The sequence below is a fragment of the Gymnogyps californianus genome, chromosome 13 (assembly GCF_018139145.2).
Source record: "Gymnogyps californianus isolate 813 chromosome 13, ASM1813914v2, whole genome shotgun sequence".
In the NCBI taxonomy this organism is placed as follows: domain Eukaryota; kingdom Metazoa; phylum Chordata; class Aves; order Accipitriformes; family Cathartidae; genus Gymnogyps; species Gymnogyps californianus.
In genome coordinates this window covers 13,810,781-13,831,718 of record NC_059483.1, presented here as the reverse complement: position 1 = coordinate 13,831,718, position 20,938 = coordinate 13,810,781, and the positions used below count along the sequence as shown (strand labels likewise).

Genomic DNA, 20,938 nt, shown 5'->3' with positions numbered 1-20,938 from the left:
GGATGTGGAGGGATCACCCAGCACCAAGAGGGAGGGCTGGAAGCTGGCCCCTGCCCCTGGGGGACCCGAGGGACCGGCCAGGCTCCACAGCTGGGCTGCCAGGATTTCAGGGGGACAAGCTGGGGGGAGCACCAGGAGGTTTTACCAGACTGGTCCAGCTGGGCCCTGAGACTGCCGAGGGCTGGGACAGGACTAGGGCACAGCTGAGCCTAAAAGTGGCTTTCTGGGGGGGCAGGGGTGTTGCCACGCATCTGGGGCTCAGCACCCCTGGAGCAGCAACCGCTCGTGGGTGTGGGCAAACGCGACTGTGGGTGCAAGAGTGAGCGTGAGGGTGAGCGAGTGCCCGGGGTGCCCTGGATGATGCTCACACCTCTTCCCCTCTCCCTGCAAATCCACCAGCTCCCCAGCGGATCAACCCCAAATTTCCAAGCGCGCCGCATGGCAGCACCTTGCAAGGTGCGTTGCTGTCCCACCCTGCTCCCCTGGCTTGCGGACAGGCGGGGTACACTCTCGTGACTCCACAGAGTCCACAGCAAAGACCTGCGTGTGCTAAGAGCCTCAGGGGTGTCCCAGGCCCTGCCGGGGGCACCCCACATGCACAGCAGCCCCGCATCCATGCATACTAAGTAAAGCAAGGAATACATAGATTTTGCCTATCTGCCGATCAAACGCGGAGATCTGCTCTGGTAAATGATGCATTAGATGCGGTGGCTGTATTTGTTGTGTGAGTTTTGAAAGGGTTCCGATAATCTGGAAGCGAGAGATAAGGAACACCATTTATTCAGCAGCACTTTGGAACCAATTTTCAACCCTGTTCAACCCCATTCTCCAGCAGCCTCCAGGAGCCCAGGAGATAAGGATTGGGCTATTCATTATCTTCACAAGGAACAAAGATTAGCTAGCAGAGATGAAAAATTACCCCTGGATAGTAATAATAAGGAAGCGAACCTGGAGAGTTGCTGAGCCTATATTCTCCCTGCTGCTGGTGCTGCTTCTTCTCTTTTTAAATTCTCTCCCTCTCTTTTTTGTTGAATCAATATTGAAAAGGTTGGTTCTTTTTTTTTTTTTAGGGGGAAAAAAAAAAGCCTTCCCCACTGTCTATCATATTTTTCAATATGCAGAATATGGTTGTTACCGTGGAAGAGAGCAGCAGAGCACGGTCCCCCCTTCCTCCCAGACTTTCAGATGACATCTTTAGTACGAAAGCTAAACAGCGGAGGAAAACATCCTTCTCTTCCAGCGGGCATGAGGGGAAAATCGCAGCCCCCCGCCCCTGCGGCCCCAAATGCCTCTGGTGGCACTTGGGGAGTTGGCCCTGGCCCGGGACAGCCCGGGACAGCCCGGCCGGCGAGCAGGCAGCAGCGCGGTGAGCCTCGGGTGGGCAGCCCTGCGGCTCCGCCGGTCTCAGCGCCCCCCGAGCCCCCGTCTCGGAGACCCCCGTCTGTCCCCGCTTGGGGGAAAATCTGCAGGCTTCAAACCCCGCTTTTCCCGTAGTTTTTCTGCCTGAGCGACGGTCCCTCGTTTTAGAGTCGTTCCGTGCAGGGGCGATCCCAGGGCGCGGCTTGAGACAGAGTCTCCCTCTTCCTGGGCACAAGGGAAAAAAGAGGGGGAGATATATATATGTATATATTTTAATACCGCATTCTTTTGTATTTTTCCCCCTGCATAAATCTGGCGATGTATCTCCTCTCAAAGGATGAAGGGTAATACAGGAGGAGTAATTAAAACACTTACTTTGGAAATGGGCTGCGTGGGGCTGATAAGAATTATCTGCGCATATCAAGGACCCTTTTTCCCCCGAACCATATCACAAAGACAGACAGAAAATGCCAGCAGAATAGGATTCCCCCCCCCGCCCTTCCCCTGCTCACATTTTTACCTCCATTATGATGATAATTCCTCTCCCGCGAAACTTTTCTCCTTCCCTTCCTGAACCGTATTTCGTTCCCCTGCTCCCGCAGGGCCCCCGCCGGACAGTCCGGCCTTTGTCTCTCCATTAATATGGTTTTCCCGCAGCCTCGGGCGGGGGTCTCGCCTGCCCCCCTCGGGGAATCGCGCCGCGCCCCGCGGCGCCTCGGCGCTGCCCCTGCGGCCCCACGCGGCGCGGCCCCCCGCGGCCGGCCCCGGCGCCCGCCACCCCATCCAGCCACCGGGCGCTTGGCGAGGGGATCCCCCCAGCCCCGCACACACGCACTGAGAAGAAAATACCCAGCAGGTGAAGATTGCCAAGCTGGGGCAGGGGCGCGCAAACCTTTCCAAAAACATTCGTTCCGACTGAATTTCCTAGTGGTCTACGAGATATGTATTTTACCGTTTCTTTCCTAGCTATAACAACGACTTGTCGCGTAATATCTGCTTGCGCCTCTTCCAGCTTCTCCGCTGCCTCTCTTACGTGCAGGTGCATAGCCCAAAAGACTGAGTTTGGGAAGGGAGAGGGGGGAGAAGAAACGCGAGGTTATACAAAAGCCAGGCTAACCAACGCAAAAAAAAAAAACAAACCCAAAACCAACCCCAAAAAACCAGACAACAAACCCCAAAACATTCCCTTCCCTAGGGAGTGGAAACAAAATTAATACGAATAGGAGTAATTTATACGAATAATTGATCCTACAAAGCGGCTCCCACCACCCCATCTTCCTAGGGATCCGGTGGAGGAAGCGAGCGGCTGGGGAGAGGCTGGGGCTGCGGCGCCCAGCGCGCCGGAGCCCGGTTTCCCAGCGCCTGGGATGTGAGTGTGTGTTGTTGGTATAATATCAATTCATTTAAAATATGAAAGTCAAGTCGCGTAGACTGTGACAGCAACCGTAACAAAAGGTGCAAGCAACAGACAATGTGATGTGCTTGTATAGATATTGTAATGATGCAAATGAAGTGGAGGGGACGAGCTGCCTTATTATGTACATAAATACACAGTGGCTCGCTGTGCCATCCTTGAATGCAGGAGAGTGAGAGAGAGAAGGGGAGGGAAAGAACGGAGAGAGGAAAAGAGAGGGAGGGAGGGAGGGAGGAAGGGAAGGGGGGAAGGAGGGAAGGGAGGAAAAAAAAAAGGGCTCAGCTCGAAAACTGCTGCCAGTTTTAAGCAGCGCGCACCTCGGGCAGCCCCTCCGCCGGGCTGCGCGCACCCACCGCCCGCGGCGGAGCCGCCGCTCCCGGCGCAAGCAGGCGGGGGAGGCTCCCTGCGGCCGGCGCCCCCTCCCCAGCCCGCGGAGCGGCCCCGCGGAGGAGGAGAACCGCCGCTTTCCAGGCACCGGGCGGAAAACTGAAAGAAAAACGAGGACGGGCGAAAGGCAAGGTAAGGGGATGCGGCTGCGCGGCTCTGCGCGGCCCGGGGGCTGCCGTACCGGCACCGCGGCTCCACCGCCGCAGCGCACCGGGATGCGGGTCCGGCTGCCGGAGCGCATCGCTCGGAGCAGTTTCCCCTGGGGACAAACCTGGCAGGGTTTTGTAAAGAACGAAAAAAAAGCCCCCAGCACGCCCGGACCCCCCCGGGCCGCCTCCTCCCGCCCGGCCGGGGCCGGGGATGCCGGGCCAGGCTGAGCCCGGTGCAGCGCCCGCCGCCTCGGAGGCACCGCGGGGGCTCAGCCGGCTCTGCCCGGCGGCGGGGGCGCACCGGGGGCGCTCCCCGCACCGGCACCCTGCGGGGAGCGTGGTCGCCGGGCCGCGTTTGGGTTTGAGGGTTTGGTTTGGGTTTGGTTTTTTTTTTTTTCCTCCCATTGTCACCGGGGTAATTATTTAAATCTCCATCTTGGAAAGTTGCATTTCACCCAGGGCGGCCAGGCAGACACTTCCCGGAGACAGGGTATGTAGAGCCCCGCGCCCCCTCCCCGCAGCCACATCCTATCTCCTCGCTCCCATTGTTGGCAGATTTGGGCATTTAAAAAAAAAAAAAAAAAAAAAAGATTTGAGGGTTTGTTCTGCCCCGGAAAGCCGGCAGGGCCCGGCCCCGCTCCCCCTGCACCTGCCTGCCGGGGAGTCCTCCCCGTCCCAGTCCCGTGCGGCAGCTTTACGGGGCTTTGCATGATTTAAAATTACCCAGCCACATCGGGGACCGGGCCGCTCCTCTCCGCGGGCTCTTTCACCCCCCTCTCCTTTTTTTTTTTTTTTTTGTTGTTGTTGTATGTGCAAAGTTCCCCTCTTTATCCTCCTTTTGCTTTGGGGTGCTGAGGCTGGAAGGCAAGAAAAAAAAAAAAAATAGAAGCAACAAGGAGCGGAGCCTGTCTGGATTTGAGGCGATTTCAATAAGAAAAGCGATTTCACTAAGGAGGGTGCGGGTTTCGGTCGCGGGGATTGTTCTCCCCCAGAGCACGGAGCATCTTTATTAAACGCAATTTTTTTTTTTTTTTTTTCCTCGGAAGTCTAAACCCCGGCCTGGTTCAAGCCCCGCGGCTCGCACGGGAAAGGCAGCCGCGGGCTGCGCCGGCGGCCGGGCCGGGGGCGGCGGGGAGCAGCCGCGGGCGGTGCCGGTGCCGGTGACGGGTGTGAGACGAGCCCCGCTCCCCGTTCCAGGCTCGGTCCCTCCCCAGCGAAGTTTCGCCTGCGGAGAAACAAATCAAACCTGCGGGATCGGCCTCTTTCCTCCCTCCTGCAGCAGCTGCGCCCGAAATAACCTTGCAAGGAAAAAAAAAAAAACCACATATAAAATTAAAGCGAGCTCCTGCGAACGAAATCTTACCTGGCAGCGCCTGAAAAAAATGTTTATACCTTTTTCTGGACAAAGCTGTGCGTGTGCAAACACCCCCCGCACGCGTTTTTCTTTGGGAACGTGCACGAAAGGCGTTTTTGTGGGCAGGCTGGGGTCGACTTGAGGCTTTTCCTCCCCTTTATTTGCAGCCGAGCGAGCCGTGGGGCTGCGGGGGTGTGCGGGGGGCGGCGGGCACTGGGCAAATTGCGGACAAAGCGCAGGTGAAGGCATGTGCAGGAGCGGGCCCGGAGGGAGGCTGGGACCGAGGGTTCCCACGGTGGGGGACATACCCCGCAGAAATCGCCTGCGGGATGGGGAGACAGCGAGGAGGTTCCTACAGTATTTAAAAAAAAAAAAAAAAAGATTAAGTATTACGTGATTTATTCCCCAAGCCGTCTCTCTTTTCTTTTTTTTTTTTTTTTTTTTTTTTTTTAATGCAGCTTAAATAGGGTCTTGTGGTTAAGAGGTAACTGTGTCATTTTATAACCCTATTAGCAGCCATTAATACGTGCTAGAAACGCAGGACGGGGGGGCCGGGGGAGAAGAAAAGCAAAGCGGAGACAAGACCAAAGGGAGGAAAACACCGAAAAAAAAAAAAGGCAGAAAGCAATAACATCCCCTCCCCAAAAAATCACACCCAAGGAAATAAACCCGAGGCGGAGGGGGCTGCTCGCCGCGGCCGGTGCCGGCCGCCCGGGGGGGGCGCGGGGCTCCTACCGGCGGGCGGGCGGGAGCCGTTCGCACCGGCCGGCTGGTCCTCTACCTGCCGCGGCCCCCGGCGGGGCGGGGGGGGGTGGGGGGGGGGGGGGGGGGGGGGGGTGGGGGTGTCGGGTCGGGGCGGTACGCCCACAGCCCGCCGCCGGCCCTCCCAGCCCCCTCCCCGCCGGCGGGCAGCCGCCTTCCCCGGCCCGCCCCGGGGCTCGCACATCGCCCGCCGGCACCGGCGGCCCTGAGTACCGCAGCCCGGCGCGGGGCTGAGCGCTTCTCTCCCTCTTTTTCTTCCTTTTCGAGGAGTTTTTCCTGCCCTCCCTGCTTGCGGCCGCCGCGGGTTGCGCTTCGGGGCGGAGCGCGGGGGAGGGGGGGGATGCTGCACGGCCGCCCCGGGAGGTCTCGACCCCCGGGTCTCCGTTCACCGGGCAGCGGGAGGGAGCGTGGCTCCTGGGGGGCGCCGCCGGGGGCACCCCGGGAAGGGGGGTGTCTGGAGGAAAGTGCTCCAAGGGCTGCGGGTCCCACCCAGCCCAGCCCCGTTTGCTCAGGTACACTTTTTCCCAGGTCCAAGCACCCAGGATCAGGGGGAAAAAAAAAAATAGGAAGAAACCCAACTTCGGGCGTGTAAATAAATACCCTGTGTGCGCGGCCGGGGGTATTTGTTTTCTGCCTTCGCCTCTGCCCGGGCATAGGTGTCAACTCCATCACATGGCGCTACGAACTGTTGCTAAAATATGTTGTCGTCTCCCCTCTCCCTTAACGATATGACATCACTTGTCAATCAAATCAAAATAACCAGTTGTGCTTCCAGATCGGGGAAAGCTCCCTTATTAAAAAAGAAAAAAAATCGCAACGGCAATAACAAAATAAAGTTAATAAAACGGAGCCCGTTGTGCCGGGGGGGAAAAAAAGGGAAAAAAAGGGAGAAAAGAAGGCAAACGGGGGTTTGCAAGGAGCGGGGTGAGGGAGCAGGGCGCGTCCCGGGCCCGGCCGGACCCTCTCCCCGGAGGCTTGGCAGAAAATTGAGGGGAGAGCTGCTTAACCAGCCGTGTGAAGCGGGCTGCGGAGCGGAGCTAAGCTGCCCGCCTCCAGCAGCCAGCGCGGGTTTGCTGATGTTCCCGATGGGTGAATTAATTCAATTAAAAACCCCAGCCGTGCCGCCGGGGCATTTAGCGGCCGAGACCGGAGCCGACAGCCGGTTCGCCAAACGCGGGCAGCGGGGACGGGACACGGCGGGGGGAAAAAATGAAATAAAATAAAGTAAAATCCTGCGAGCCGGCTGGCTAGGAAATCTCCCAGCTCAGCCACGGGAATTGAACCGCTCCCTCAGCAGAAATCGTTCATCCCTGCTGGAGGGGTCATTTATTTTACAAAGGGTTTTAATGGGGGGGGGGGGGGGGGGGGGGGGGGGGGGGGGCTGCAAAACGCGAGAGTTGGGTGCGTGGAGAGGCGCCGGCCGCAGTGCCAGCACCCCGGCGGCGGGGAGGGGGCCGCCGGACCCCCCGGCCCGAGGGGGGGGGGTGGGCGCCGGGGCGGGGGCCCGGCCCGAGGCAGCGCGGCCGGAGCCGCTGCCCGCTCGCCCCTTTTGTTTTGCTTCGCCTGCCGGCCCCCGGGTAACCCGAGACGGGGGCTTCAGGGAGCCCTGGCCGGGCAGCGCCGGGGTCTGCCTCGCCATAAATCAAGCCGCCTGATTAATCTTTACAATTTGTCTTTTAAAACAAACACGAACGAATTATCAGCTCGTTAACTGCGATTTTATCACCTGCCTAAAACAAACAGCCCACCCCACTCCCCCCCCCCAAAGAAAAAAAAAATCGCGGCCCCGTGCTGATGGCAGGCGGGCAATAATTAAAACATCCATATTAATTAATAAGGGCGTAGCGAAGCGCTGGATTTCGCCGCCGGCCGGGAGCCGGCGGGGCCGGGGTGATCCCGGCTGACCGCCGCCCTGCTGCAGCGGGAGCGACCCCCCGGGCACGGTGCGCCCCGGCTCTGGCAGCCTCCGGGCTGTGGGTAGAACGAGGCGCCGAGAGGAGCTACCTGCAAAACGCCCGCGTTTATTTTATACTCGACCTTCTTTCAAAAAAAAAAAGAAAGAAAATCCGTTTTGGGGGGATATTTGGGTGGTATTGGTGTGGGGGGTTTGGTGCCTGTAGAAAGAAAATCGCTTCGGAGGGAGAAGCTGGATTTTTAGAAAGCTCGTATGGTTCTCTCTCTGCCTTTTAACTTTCCTTTTTCTTTTTCTTTTTTGCTTTGTTTCCCTTTCCTCCCTGGCACCTCCGGCCTAAGGCGCCCGGGCACGCTCCGCCGCGGGCAGGCAGCTCCGCAGCCCAGGGGGCACTTGCCCTCCCGAGCCCCGGCCCCTCTCCCACCAAGCCCGGCCCAGCGCCTGTCCCCGGCCTGCCCGGGCCAACCAGCCCGTCCCGGGAGAAGCCGGCTCCACCGCCCCTTCCGCGCCCGGCAGCCGACGGAGGAGCTGCCGCCCGGCCCGCCGCTTGCGACCCCCCCGGCGGCAGGAGGGGGCGAGGGGCGCCGCGGTCCCGGCGCCGCCGCGCAGCCCCGAGGGCAGGAGACCGGGGGCGGAGGGAGAGGGGCAACCCGGGGTTTGGGTGCAGGAGGCCGGCAGAGGAAAGGATGCGGGGAGAGGGGGGAGGGGGGAGCAGTGCCGGCTCCCCCTGCCCCAGCCTCCGGCGCCCCCAGCCCGGCCCCCGCTTCCCCGCCCCGCCGGGCTGCGCTGTGGGTCCCCCCGGGGGGCTGCGCTGGGTGTCCCCTGGGGGGAGGTTTGGGGGGGACAACGGGTGGTTCTGGGGGAATAGTTAGGGAGGGAGCCCCGTGTCGCTCCGGCCAGACGGGCTCTGCGGCGAGGAAAGGGAGTTTTATTATTATTACCGTCATCATTATTATTATTATTGTTATTATTAAAAAAAAAAAAAAGTTCATTTCCTGGCGAATTTGGCAGTGACGGGTGACGTCAGAGCCCCGGCGTCGTGGTGACTGGGGCGGCCGGGTCGGGGGAGGCCGGCTCCGGCTCCCAGCCCCCAGCGCTGCCCGCCGGGGGGGGCGGCCCTCGGGGCAGCAGCAGCATCCTCAGGGCCGCCCCGCTCCCCCCGCCGGCGTCCCCGCGGCGGGGCCCGGCACAGCCCGCACGGCACCGGGCGGCTCCCGCGGCCCCTGCCCCGGCCGCGCCGTCGGGCTGGAGCCGCGGCCGCTGCCCGGCGGGCGGAGGGGCCGCTCTCCGCCACCCCCTGCCCCGCTGCCCGGGCGGGGGGCGCTTTCCTCGCCCCGCGTCCAGCTCGGAGGTTGAAGGGATTGCGACGAGCGTTTCCCTTTTCCCCCGAAAGCAGCGGCTGAGGAATGGGAGGGGAGCGCCTGGGAAACGGGACCTGCAGCAGCGCCCGGCCGCGCTCTGCGGGGTTGGTTGTGACTTTCTCGTTATTATTTTTTTCCGCCCCAAAAACGGACGGGTTTATCGGCACCTTCGGGGGTGGCAGGGACCGACCCGCGCGCCCGGCTACAGCCGAGCCGCGCCGCAAGCTCCGCAGCAAACGCCTGTTGATTAGGGCTGCGCCTCTCCTCCCCGGCCCCAAGCACACGAGTAATTGCAAATATTAAAACCGTTGGGTTTTGGGGTTGGTTGTTTTTTTGTTGTTGTTGTTGTTGTTTTTAAAAGGGGAGAAGGAAAAAAAACCAGAGTTGCGGTGCCGCAGCCCCATCGGGGAGGCTGCAGCCGGTCCCCGGACACTCTTCGCCTGCCCCGGCCCGGCTCGGCTCCCCGGGCCTGGCCGTTTGCTGCCGCAGCCGCCAGCAAACCCCAGCCCGGGTCCGGCCCGAGCGCTGCAGGCCGAGGAGCCGGGCAGGATCCGTCCCTGCCCCGCTGCCTGCCCGGCGCGGCATGGAGGGCAGCGCCGGCCGGAGCGGCCCCGCTGCCCGGGCCCTCCTCGCCGTGCCGGCTCCCCAGAGCCGGCGCGGAGCCTCGCATTTAGTTGTTTTTATTCCCCCCCCCCCTTCCCGATTCAGACAGTTATTTCAAACTAACGTGATGGGAACGACCACGCTGGGGTTTTTCCCGCTCCCGGCTGCGCGCTGCTGTGCCTGATTTAGAGGATTTTAGCGTATTTATCTCCCCGGTGCCGATTTCCATCCCCCCCCCAGCCCCGGGCATCCCGGCGGCGGCGCTGGGAGCCGCGACTCCGCGGCCGGGCAGCACCCGACGGAGCCGGCCCCACCGCCGAGCCCTTCCCGCACTCCGTCCTCGCTCGCCCGCCCCGGCCGCCCCCACCCCCCTCCGCATCCCCGCACACCCCGGCGGGACCCCCCTATTTTGCCGTCCCCGCCCCGCAGGGGCGTGCAAGAGCCCGGGCGGGGAAAGCCCCCACGGCGCTGCCGGGCGAGGATGCTGCGGGCGGGGGAAGGGGGGCGGAGGAGGGGGTCTGCGCCGCGCTCCCCCCCCCCCCCCCCCCTCCCCCCCCCCGGGCCGGCTCCGTTTGGGGCCGGGGGTGCGGTTGGGGGCGGTGTGGGGCGGCGGGATTGGCTGGCCCGGCCGCCGGCCCTGCGCGCCCCGGCCCGTCTGCGGCGCCGCGGCCAGCTGGCGCCAGCGCTCATATAGGATGCGCGGGGATGGGACCGAGCCGGCCAGAGCAGCGGCTTTGCCATCTGAGTAACACCCTCCATCCAGCCTCCTCTCCTCCTCTCGCGCTGCCTGTCCCCCCCCTCTCCCTCCCCGCTTTTTTTTTTTTTTTGGCTGCTCCCCCCCCCCCCCCCCCCCTTCTCCCCCTCTTTGCGGCACTCGCATCCTCCAAGCAGGCATCCATCACCACCCACCCCGCGGAGGCACCCTGCCTCCCGCCCCGGGTAAGTGTGGGGCGCGGGGGGGCGGCCGCGCCGGTGCCAGGGCGCACTCGCTCTTTTCGCTAAACGCCCTTCTCCCCTCTCTTCTCCTTCTCTCCCCCTCTCCGTCTTTCTCCCCCTCCTTTTCCTTTTGTGTCAGTCGGAGTTCTTGCTAGAACTACGCTATATTAGATCTGCCGTTCTTCCTTTTTTACCCCGCTTTTGAAGCCAGCTGGAAAAACTCCTGTTGACGTTTGTAGCGAGAGCGGGGGGGGGAAAAAAGGAAGCTTTTTGCTTTTTTTTTTTTTTTTTTTTTGGTAAAGAGTTTGAAACGGGATCTCTGTTTATTTTGTGGGGCAATGAGCAGGGAGGGCGCAAGGCGAGGACTTTGGGGGAGAGGATATTTTTGGAAGGGGGGAGGGGCTCTGCTTCCCCCTCCCCATCCATCTACCGCCGGGAAAACAAGCCGGTCGGGAGCCGGCCTGGCGGGCAGCGCACCCCGGGGCTGCCGAGCCGCTAACCCGCCCGTCTATCCCTACAGGTGCTGCCCCGGCGCTTCCCCGGACCTGCCTCCGCCACCCGCCTGTTGACAGAGGGACACGCTGACTTCGGGGGTCCTCCCCCACCCTTCCGAGGGCGCACTCCAGTCACCCGGCGGTTTTCTTTTTAAGAAAAGCCACCCCATCTCCTAAAACCCACCAGCAGCGCCAAAAGCCACCCCCGGGCAGCACCACCCCCCCCCACCGAGCGCCGCTCGCTCCTGGTCCGGGGGTGGGTGGGAGGGGAGGCCCGAGGCCATGGAGGTGGCCACGGACCAGCCTCGCTGGATGGCCCACCACGCCGTGCTCAACGGGCAGCACCCCGAGAGCCACCATCCCGGACTGGCTCACAACTACATGGAACCAGCGCAGCTCCTACCTCCGGATGAAGTCGACGTCTTCTTCAACCACCTGGACTCCCAGGGCAACCCCTACTACGCCAATTCTGCCCACGCCCGGGCCAGGGTCTCCTACAGCCAAGCACACGGTAAATCGGCACCCGCTGCCCTCCTTTGCACCCCCGGCCCCTTCCCCGCCCGCCTCCGCCTGCGCTCCCCGGGCCCCTCCGTGCGGGCCGGCGGGTGTCCTATGTGGAGGCGAGGAGTTTCACTCGGGAGCCGCTTCGGTGTGCCGGAGCCGGGGGGAAAGGAGACCTAAGAAAACAGGATAGAAAGGGAGGCACGGGTGGATTTTAACCCTAGAGATAACCAAGGACTGGCGGAGGGGAGGGAAAGAAAGGGGGGAGGTGAGAGAGGAAGGGGAAATAGTGTGCGCACAGGCTAAAACTTCGCAGACACGGCTACTTCCCGGATGCAAAATACAAACCGATTCAAATCGGCGATGGATTTTATATGGGGGTGTTTTTAGGAGCCGGAGAGAGCGCGCTGCAGCACCTCGGAAGACAGAGCAGAAAGGGGTTTGCTGCTTACTCCCAGGGGTGGGGTGGGAGGAAAGAGGGTGCCTCTACTCCTGCCCCGGGTGCCCGGGTCCCCCTCCTGCTGCCCATCTCTCTTTCTCGCTGGGCTGGGTGTTATCTCCCTCGGAGGGGATAGGGCGAAGGGGCTGTTGCGCCAGTCTGGCTGCTCTTCTCCGGATTGTGAAATCTCTCCCCATGCCCGGCTGCCCTCCGGCTGCCCGCAGACTGGGGAGCTGCCCGGGCCGGGAGCTGGGGGGCTTCCCAGAGCCGCTCCGGGCTGAGCTGCTCCACGCTGATCCCAAACGCTCTTGTGTTCCTACAGCCCGCCTGACCGGGAGTCAAATGTGCCGGCCTCACCTTATCCACAGCCCCGGGATCCCTTGGCTGGACAGCAGCAAGGCGGCACTGTCTGCCCATCACCACAACCCCTGGACCGTCAACCCCTTCACCAAGGCACCCCTGCACCCCTCGGCGGCCGGAGCGCCCGGGGCCATCTCGGTGTACCCAGGCAGCAGCACATCCAGCACTGCCTCCGTGTCTTCGCTCACCCCGGCCTCGCACTCCGGCTCCCACCTCTTCGGTTTCCCCCCGACCCCTCCCAAGGAAGTGTCCCCGGACCCCAACTCCACCAGCGCTGCCTCCCCTTCGTCCTCCGCCGGGGCCCGGCAGGAGGACAAAGACAGCATCAAGTACCAAGTGTCGCTGTCGGAGGGGATGAAGATGGAGAGCGCCAGCCCACTCAGAAGCAGCCTCACCAGCATGGGGGCCCAGCCCTCCACCCACCACCCCATCCCCACCTACCCCTCCTACGTGCCGGCCGCCCATGACTACAGCAGCAGCCTCTTCCACCCCGGCAGCTTCCTGGGGGGCCCTGCGTCCAGCTTTACCCCCAAGCCGCGAAGCAAGGCCAGATCCTGTTCGGGTAAGTGTTGCACCCCGTGGCCTGCCCCGTCACCCACCGGCTGTATCCCCGGGGTGGAAGGGCCGAGGTGAGGGCCGTGCTGCCGGGGGGATGCGTGCGTGTCGTGGTTGGCTTCGCTGGCTGTTTGGGGGTGAGGCTGCAGGCTGCTGCGAGGCTGGGTGCTTGTGTCAGCCCTCTTCGGGACAGAGGGGCAGGTGGCTGCTTGGTCCCACTTTTCTGGGTTTTTAAACTAGGAGACAGAGCTTGTACCAGGCTTCTGTGGGTGCCAACACATCCATAGCGGCTGCTGAGCCACCGAGCACTAGCCCCAGGGCACTCAAATGGGGCCGAGGGACACAGGGACCGGTGCAGTGTGAGCTGGCAGATCGAGTTGTACAAAGAGGGATTTATACGAGAAAAAAATGTTTCCCTCGGAGCAAAGCTGGCCTCAGCCACCCAAGGGGTTCGGGCCCGACCCTGCTCCCCCAAGTTGGTCAAAGCCCCGTGGTTTACACGTGGGGACTTTCTAGCGATAGGTACTTCTCCCTCAATAATTTCCATGTCTCTTCATTAATACGAACCGAGGCCCCAGCGCAGGATGAAAGCGAAACTTACCCGGCCTGTCCGCTTCAAATCGCAGAGGGCCTTATTTCCTTCATATTTTACAGGAGCAAAAGTTCAAATATAGTTTACATACCAGTGCGAAAGACTAAGGTGTCCAGTCATTGCTAACTTACTCCAGCCTAACTTTAACTAGAAAATACTCCTCCTCCCCCCTCCCCGAATCAGACATATCTCTGCTTCCAAACGACCGACTGCAGACCTTTCCCGTGTTCGCAACCCCTCCTTGCATTTCTTCCTAAACATGCAGTCCTAAATCAGCAAATTAGGTGATGGATGAAGTTTCAATCCCACTTTGAAATCACACTAGTCGTACAACTGGACGATGAATTAAGACAATTTGTGTAATTCTACTAACCTCCCTGGTTTAACATCCTCAGCAATGGAAGGAGATGAACTACCATATATTGGGACTGAATTTAGATAGCCCTTTAAAAATAAATGGCTATATATGCACTTATGTGTGTATTCTTATATATCATTGCACATATATGCTTATGAGTACACTACATGTATTTATTTTTAAAGTAGACAATAATTTAGAAATGTGATCTCTTATGAGTTTTGCAACAAAAATATCAGCTATTTTACAAGCTCATCAGCTCTGTTTCAAATGGCTCCTCTGAGGGGAAAAGCACACTCTCTCTCTTCCATTATTTAAATGCAGTTGCTACTATGTATATGTATTTTTTTCGTAGTGCAGAGAGTAGAAAGTAAAGGCAATTAGCAGCCCGAGCCTCCTGAGTTTGGGGAAACAGATTCAAGACCCAGGTCTCTGAAGATAAAGGGATCTTGATTAGCTTTTTTATTTTTGTCCTGTAGTTGCTGCTGATTTTATTAGATGGGGAAGTAAGGAGCTTTTTTTTGTTTTGTTTTACGGGTTTTTTTTTCTGTAAGGGAGCCCCCTGTGCAAGGAACTGGGGAAAGTTCGTGACCACTCAGTGTTTTTGTAGGAAAACTAAGACTCACGACACGACGACTCCTGCAGCTTCCTGCCCTAGGAGGGACAAAAGCTACAAATGCAGCGCCGCAGAGCTCCCCTCATTTTTCACTCTAGACTGTGTTGTTTAAAAGCCACCCACTCCCTAGATTAAAGGAGACACAAGCCCCGCTGAACTCAACATGGCCTGCTTCAGTTATTAGCAAAAAGAATTTCCTCTCCAGTTAAATACTGTAGGATTTGCATAAACTATATTAAGAGAGATTTCTATATTAAGCAGACCTGCCCTCGAACCATCAGAGGCAAATGAACTTTTAGCAGAGAGCTTTCCGAGGCAGAAACAGATATCTAGGAGTTACATGCTGGGTTTTAATAGAGCCATTCTACAATGTCATGTTTCCCACGTTGTGCTACTAAAACTAATGCAGCAGTAATAAGGTAAACTGCTCCCTACCAAATCCAAACTGTATTGTTGAAAACTCACAGAAACAGAAAAGAACTCAAAGCCTGTTTATAACAGTAATTTCCAGAGTGCTTGCTGAAACTGAACTTTCTCAAAGATGAGCATTAACAGCATTTTTCTGCCTTTAGAACAAAAATCATAACTGAGCCTTTGGCATTCTGTATCCATTCCCAGTGTGCTCAGCTTTACTTTCTCATCCCGTAGCATTTGCAACAAAAAGGAAAGCATGGAATGGGAGGTCTTTTTTGCTTAGATTTAATTCTAGAAAACCTCTTCCTTTGACACTCTCTTCAACGTGTCGTGCGTTTGCAGGTGTGTGCGTTTGTGTACATGTATATGTGTGTATTTGTGGCAGGAGAACACAGGATCTGACCATCGGAGTGCAATAGATACGGGAGGGGAGCGGTGCCCAGTGCAGATTAAGGGAGTTCTCATTGCTGAAACGATAGCTTCCATCAGACACAATAAGAGTGTCACTCTTTCTCACCTTGCAGAGAGAGCTGCCTATTTCTGATCATGACATAAAATACTCGCTGGAGTCTGGGCGTTCTTGAAACACTGAGCTCCTTGCTGCATGTGCTGTAGATGTCACTGCTGTCTGATTGTGCTTGAATTAACACACTGTTTTGACTTCTGGATAATGCCTAAAGGACAATGCAAAAAGCTTTTGTGAATTTGTTTTTAAAGAAAGAAATCCGGTTTCTTCGTGTTTCCATTTAGAAGGCAGAGAGTGTGTGAACTGTGGAGCAACTGCTACCCCTCTCTGGAGAAGAGACGGCACCGGGCATTACCTGTGTAACGCCTGCGGGCTCTACCACAAAATGAATGGTCAAAACCGACCTCTCATTAAACCTAAACGAAGGCTGGTAGGTGTCTGTTTCTCCTGGGTTTGGGGATAAATTAGGCAAAGGGACCACACGCAGGCACAAGTCAAACGTGTCTCATCTCCGCTCAGTCCCAGCGCGGAGCCGAGCTGTACTGTACATGGGGGTCAGTCACGTCGAGGTCACTGCTGTGCCTCGGGGCAGATCTCCCCCCCTCCACCCCCAGCATCCCCGGCACAGACCACCGCGCCGCCACAGCCCGCCGAGCGCGCCTCTGTCCCGAGCCTCCCTGCCGCTCACAATACAGGCGGGATATCGTGTATCCGTCTCCCCGTTTATCCTCGGATGACAGCTTTTAATTTAATTCCTCATTTACTTGGCCTCTTGGGACGTTTTGGGCGCATACTGGGATCGAAAGGGTTATGAGCGTGAATGTCCTCCACCGTGTACTAAAAAAAAGTTTCAGCTCCAGAAAAGCAAAACAAATCAGATGAGTCAAAGCTACTGCTCCCTTCTTAATAATTATTTGTATAAAAGCCATGAAGTAATTTTCACTCTTATATTCTCTGGCAATATTAATATTGGTTCCCTCCCCAGACAATCCCCTACTGTTTAAAAAAAAAAATCCTATTATTTTTCCATGGAGTCACCTATACTTTGTATTTTCATTTGAGTGATTTAAAAAAAATGTCCTTTCTAAGCTCCTGGTAGTAGTTTCCTATCCGGATATCTGTACGTTAAAGATAAGGAAACTTTGTGTATCTGTTTCCTGACTCTAAAAGCTTTAGAGAGTTTCTATAGGCAAGCCTTGCCAGTCATGCTTGCTGTTTTGAAATTTCTAATACACTCTACTCCACAAATAATGCGTAAAATGCTAAGAATAATAAATATATTTTTTGGAGCTTTGTGATTTATGGTGCCTAAGTCTCTTAGCTATTCGTGGGCACGTTTCAATGAGGTTTGGAGAGCAGAAAATTGGCATTACTGCTCTAACACTGCGATGGGATACAGAAGATTTCTGTCGTGAGTCAGAATTTCAACTATGCAAGCTTCTTAATGACTTGCCTTCTAAAGTGACTGACATATAGAAAAATGTTAAGACAACAGTGTAACATTATCGTCTCTCAGGCTCAAGTGCTTTCCAGTCTGAATGGGACAGGCCATAGAGTTAAGCAGCATAGTTGAATATCAGTAAGCCATCTCAAATATGCAAACATAGGTCTCCACCTTCCAGTGTGTTGGGAGACTGTTACACTTAGCTCACTGCAAGGGGTTTGGGGCGCACTAGAGAGGTTTTCTTTTAGTGTAGTTGTTTTAACGTTTTGTTTTGTCTTAATTGATTTACAGCTTTGTTTATTGCCCCTTTTTCCACTGTAGTTTGCTTGTTTGCGGGGGAGAGGAGATGGCCATCTTTGGGAATTTGTTCATCTGACATGCAATAGCAAAGTGATCATATTAATAATGTCAGTGTTTGGACGTCTGGCATTAATTGTGTTTGGGTTGCATGAGTGTACTTGCAGTAGGGGGTACCCCCTCTTTCTGCCTTTGGCCTGTTCTCACAGGCTAGTAAGGGACTGAAATATATGAGTCTCCGAGGGCCTGATTCTTGCCTTAAGCTGCTGAGCCGTCCATCAGCTTTGGGTAAGTTACAGAGGGCCATGGCGTAAATCAGGGGCAAGTGAGAACAGAACCTGGTGCTCCACTTTTGCGAGCCGGGCCGGTCTGTGCTTTGAGCGGCACCAGCTCCCCGGCACAGCCGGCAGGCAGGGAAGCGCACAAAGTTCTTGTCTGGGAAACCCACCGCTCCGGGACTCTGCTCTCTGCTTACAGAGATGCCCTGCGCATTAACGTGAGCTTCGCTGCTGCTTCACCCTATGGCTCTCAGTGGCTAATTGCAAAAATATCCAGGGAGCAAGGCCCCGGGGAAATTACCACGATTGACATGCATTAGAAAGTAAACTCTGCTAATTTAAGAAAAGAAAATATTGAGTCCTCAGCATTAATCCAATTGCACAAAATGGACTGTGTCTTGACCACTTCCAGAAGCAAGGCTGAAGCTTTCTAATACAAAATTATTTCTGAAAATACGGGGTGCAATTAGTCCGTCCATAACACTTTATACGATACCATGCTTGCACAAAGAACATATTATTGTGGGGTCTGCTAGACAAGGGCCCATCCAGAAATTACTGGCTGCCTGCTGTTCTACTTTTCCTGTTCTTGTTTTGGGAGGTGGGTGAATGTTTGGGCATTTTTCTTTCCCCCCACCTTGGTTTCAGCAGAACAATAGTTTTAGGAAAGGGTGGTGGATCTTTTGGTTTTGTTTTCTTCTTTTCTTTTAAGACAGTTGTTTGAGGGCTTGTCAGCCAAGGAACTGAGTAGGGACAGAGGCAGCAGACGGGTCAGCGGAATCATTGCTGCAAGGCATGAAATTTGGTTTGCTAAATATTTAAAGAAAGTTGGAGCCGGTTTTGTTTTCTCCCTTTCACTTGTAAATGGAAACTGAATTTTCAGTGATGGCTCTGATAAATACTGTGCCCAGTTAAGTAATGTGGTTGGTTTTCTTTTGTGCCCATCTTTAAAGGGCCAGAGTAGGGGTAAAAATCACGTTCTTTAAGATCATTCCCTCTTTTCAAACCCAGTCCCGACATTGGCACAAACTAAAATCGGTCAATGCATTTAAAAGCCAATGCATTTTCATGACACATTCTAGAATCCTGCAAAGGGAAAACCTGAACAAATCAGATGATGTTTCCCCCTCTAAAATTTTTGTTTGTGGAGTTAGAGATGCGTTGTTTCTCTCCTTACTTCCCCTGCACACACGGTGCCACAGGGCTTGAAGCTGCAGTCCCCATAGGAGAATACTTGAATTTAAACAAAAACCTAACGGCCATAAAACATAAAACTGACAGGAGCTTTCCTTCAGCCCCGATGCTCTGTAAAATCTTAGTAACTAGTTCTACCCAACCTAAATATTGAGTCCAACTTGACCTTTCTCATGATCTCCCTCCTCCTGCCGATACACTAATTTTCTTTTTCTTTTGGTTAGTCAGCGGCTAGGAGAGCAGGGACTTGTTGTGCCAACTGTCAGACAACCACCACGACCTTATGGCGACGTAATGCAAACGGGGACCCAGTTTGTAATGCCTGTGGACTCTACTACAAATTGCACAATGTGAGTATTTACTCATCTCATGTGTCGCTGCTTGCCTAGCTGGGATTGATGTCTTAACTGCATGGTGTACACTAGGCTTTTATTGGTTTCAGGGTTTTGGTTGTTGTTTTATTCCTTCCCCCGTCTCTAAGGTTCCCCTGGGAAGTGACAGCCATTCTTTGTCAGCATAGTGATGCTAAGTTCAGTGACATTACAATGTATTAGCTTGGCTTCTAACGCTTGGGCAAATCAGGCAAAATAGAACTACCACACTTGGTTTTAACTAAGCGTGGCTTGTGTGCTGTTTCCCTCTAGAAACACAGAGGCCATTTGGAACGGGCTCTCTGCAAAAATTAATCCTGATGGGGCATCTTCATTTTTATTTTTTTTTTTTTAAATAACTATATCTAAGGCTTTGTTTTATTATATTTTTTTTTTAAAGAAATTAATCCTAAGCAGGAATCACTTGACATGTTGGAACATTATTTAAACTGTAAGTAACAGAGGTTACCAGTACAAGATTGCTTATGTCTTAGGACTGAATTTGGGTCAACGTGTGCCTCCTAGTTTGATCTCTTCAATTAGGAAATGAATGAGAACTGAGGGTAAGCCTACGGGAAAGAGAGTCATCAGCTGCCAAATTCAGTTCTATTTGTTTTTCATGTCTAGGGGTTTTTTGTGTGTGTGGTTTTATTAAACAAATCAATATAAACAAGTTCTGCAGAGAAACACCATTTTTTTTGGCCAGAAAAAGGTCTCCATCCAGGAAAAACACATGGGGGCTGTCCAAATATTTTCATTTTTGCACAATAAGGTCATTTTGTCTGCATGAGCCTGATTTTCTCATTTCTTGCAGGTGAACAGGCCTCTGACCATGAAAAAGGAAGGAATTCAGACCAGGAATAGGAAAATGTCCAACAAATCAAAGAAAAGCAAGAAAGGCTCCGAGTGTTTTGAGGAACTGTCCAAGTGCATGCAGGAGAAATCGTCTCCCTTCAGCGCTGCTGCCCTTGCTAGCCACATGGCGCCCATGGGGCATTTGCCACCTTTCAGCCACTCTGGACACATCCTACCAACACCTACCCCCATCCACCCATCTTCCAGCATCTCATTTGGACATCCACACCCATCCAGCATGGTTACAGCCATGGGATAAAACCTGACGACCAAGAGACCCACCCAGAGATTAAGAACATGGGGCTTTGCCTAAGATGACACCAAGTAAGAAAATGTTCTGCCAAAAGGAGAATGTAGGGATGGCAAAAAGGGATCTTTGCTCCCATGTGGTTTAACTCTTAATGCTGGAGTAAAACCTTGCAAATGATGGGTCTTCTGCAGAAACGTGTAGTGGTGCCTGTAATGCACTTTGCCCCCTCAGGTATAAGGAAAAAGAACTCACCTGTTCGATACTTAATGGTCCAGCAGGAAGCAAAAGGTGGCAGAAGCTGAAGGAAAAGGCTTGGAACTGGCTTTCCTTTCTTTCTTTGTTATTACTGTGAATATTGTAAAGAGATATAAGCAGCCTCCCAGGATGGAATCGGCTCACTGGAAGCCAGACATGCTGGATTTCTATCACAGACTTTGTTTGGGATGGGGAAAAAAGGAAAAAAAGAAAAAAAAAAAAAAAGGACATCTTTATAAAAACGTGATTTTTAAAATGAAATCAGACACAAAATCATATTTATTTTGCTCTTGTTTTCCACAAAAAGCCTCAACCCCTCTGATTGCATGTTTTTGTGCTGTTGTTTGCAATGGCTACCCTGTAAGAAAACCTGCCTTCAAAACAAGGGGGAGAGGGGGGAACGTATTCAGCAGCCCCCTTGGATTAGCTCCACCTATCTTCCATACGAAAATATCTACTAGGAAGGGGGAAAAGACTGGTGGGGGGAACAAAGCAAAAATGTAGCCGTAATATGGGATTTTAGTGTGCCCAAGATGGTGATTATTTTGACACAATTTCTTCATTCTTTTCCCTAACATGACAAATTTATTTAAAAAAAACAGCCCCCCTCCCAACTACCCTATTATTCCTCAAAACAGACAGCTAGATCTGACAAACTGTTGGGAAAAAACTCTCGGGAAGGCAGTCCTGCACTAGCAAGGGGTGAGACACAGGCATTTACAAAACTGTGTCGCAGCTAACTTGTAGCACAGCAAAAACCATCACAGGGCATAAAAACATCCAACTCGCAGACTTTAGAGGTTGAAGCATTTTGTTCTGTTGTGTTGGCAGCTGTCGCTTAAAAATGCAGATTAGCTGCTTTGGTAAACTTACGGCAGTGTGGCCACCACGTCCACACGCAGCCAGCCAGCGCGTGTGCTGTCTCAGGCATCCAGGCCCCGGTGGACTTCACAGGGAGGAAG

The 20,938-nt window shown here is 55.1% G+C and overlaps 1 protein-coding gene across 3 annotated transcripts; it reads left to right on the top strand.

The window, feature by feature from the left end:
- Positions 1-11,013: 11,013 nt before the first annotated feature.
- On the top strand, positions 11,014-20,441 carry GATA2 (GATA binding protein 2). 3 transcript variants are annotated; one of them, XM_050904807.1, is made up of 5 exons: positions 11,014-11,242; positions 11,994-12,593; positions 15,320-15,462; positions 18,470-18,595; positions 19,431-20,441. In XM_050904807.1, the coding sequence occupies exons 1-5, from the start codon at positions 11,014-11,016 to the stop codon at positions 19,728-19,730; spliced, it is 1,398 nt and encodes a 465-aa protein (XP_050760764.1). In that variant the 3' UTR covers positions 19,731-20,441. The 3 variants fall into 3 exon arrangements, with proteins under 3 accessions (XP_050760764.1, XP_050760765.1, XP_050760763.1); XM_050904808.1 differs by having other exon boundaries at positions 15,317-15,462; positions 18,512-18,595; XM_050904806.1 differs by having other exon boundaries at positions 15,317-15,462.
- Positions 20,442-20,938: the final 497 nt, after the last annotated feature.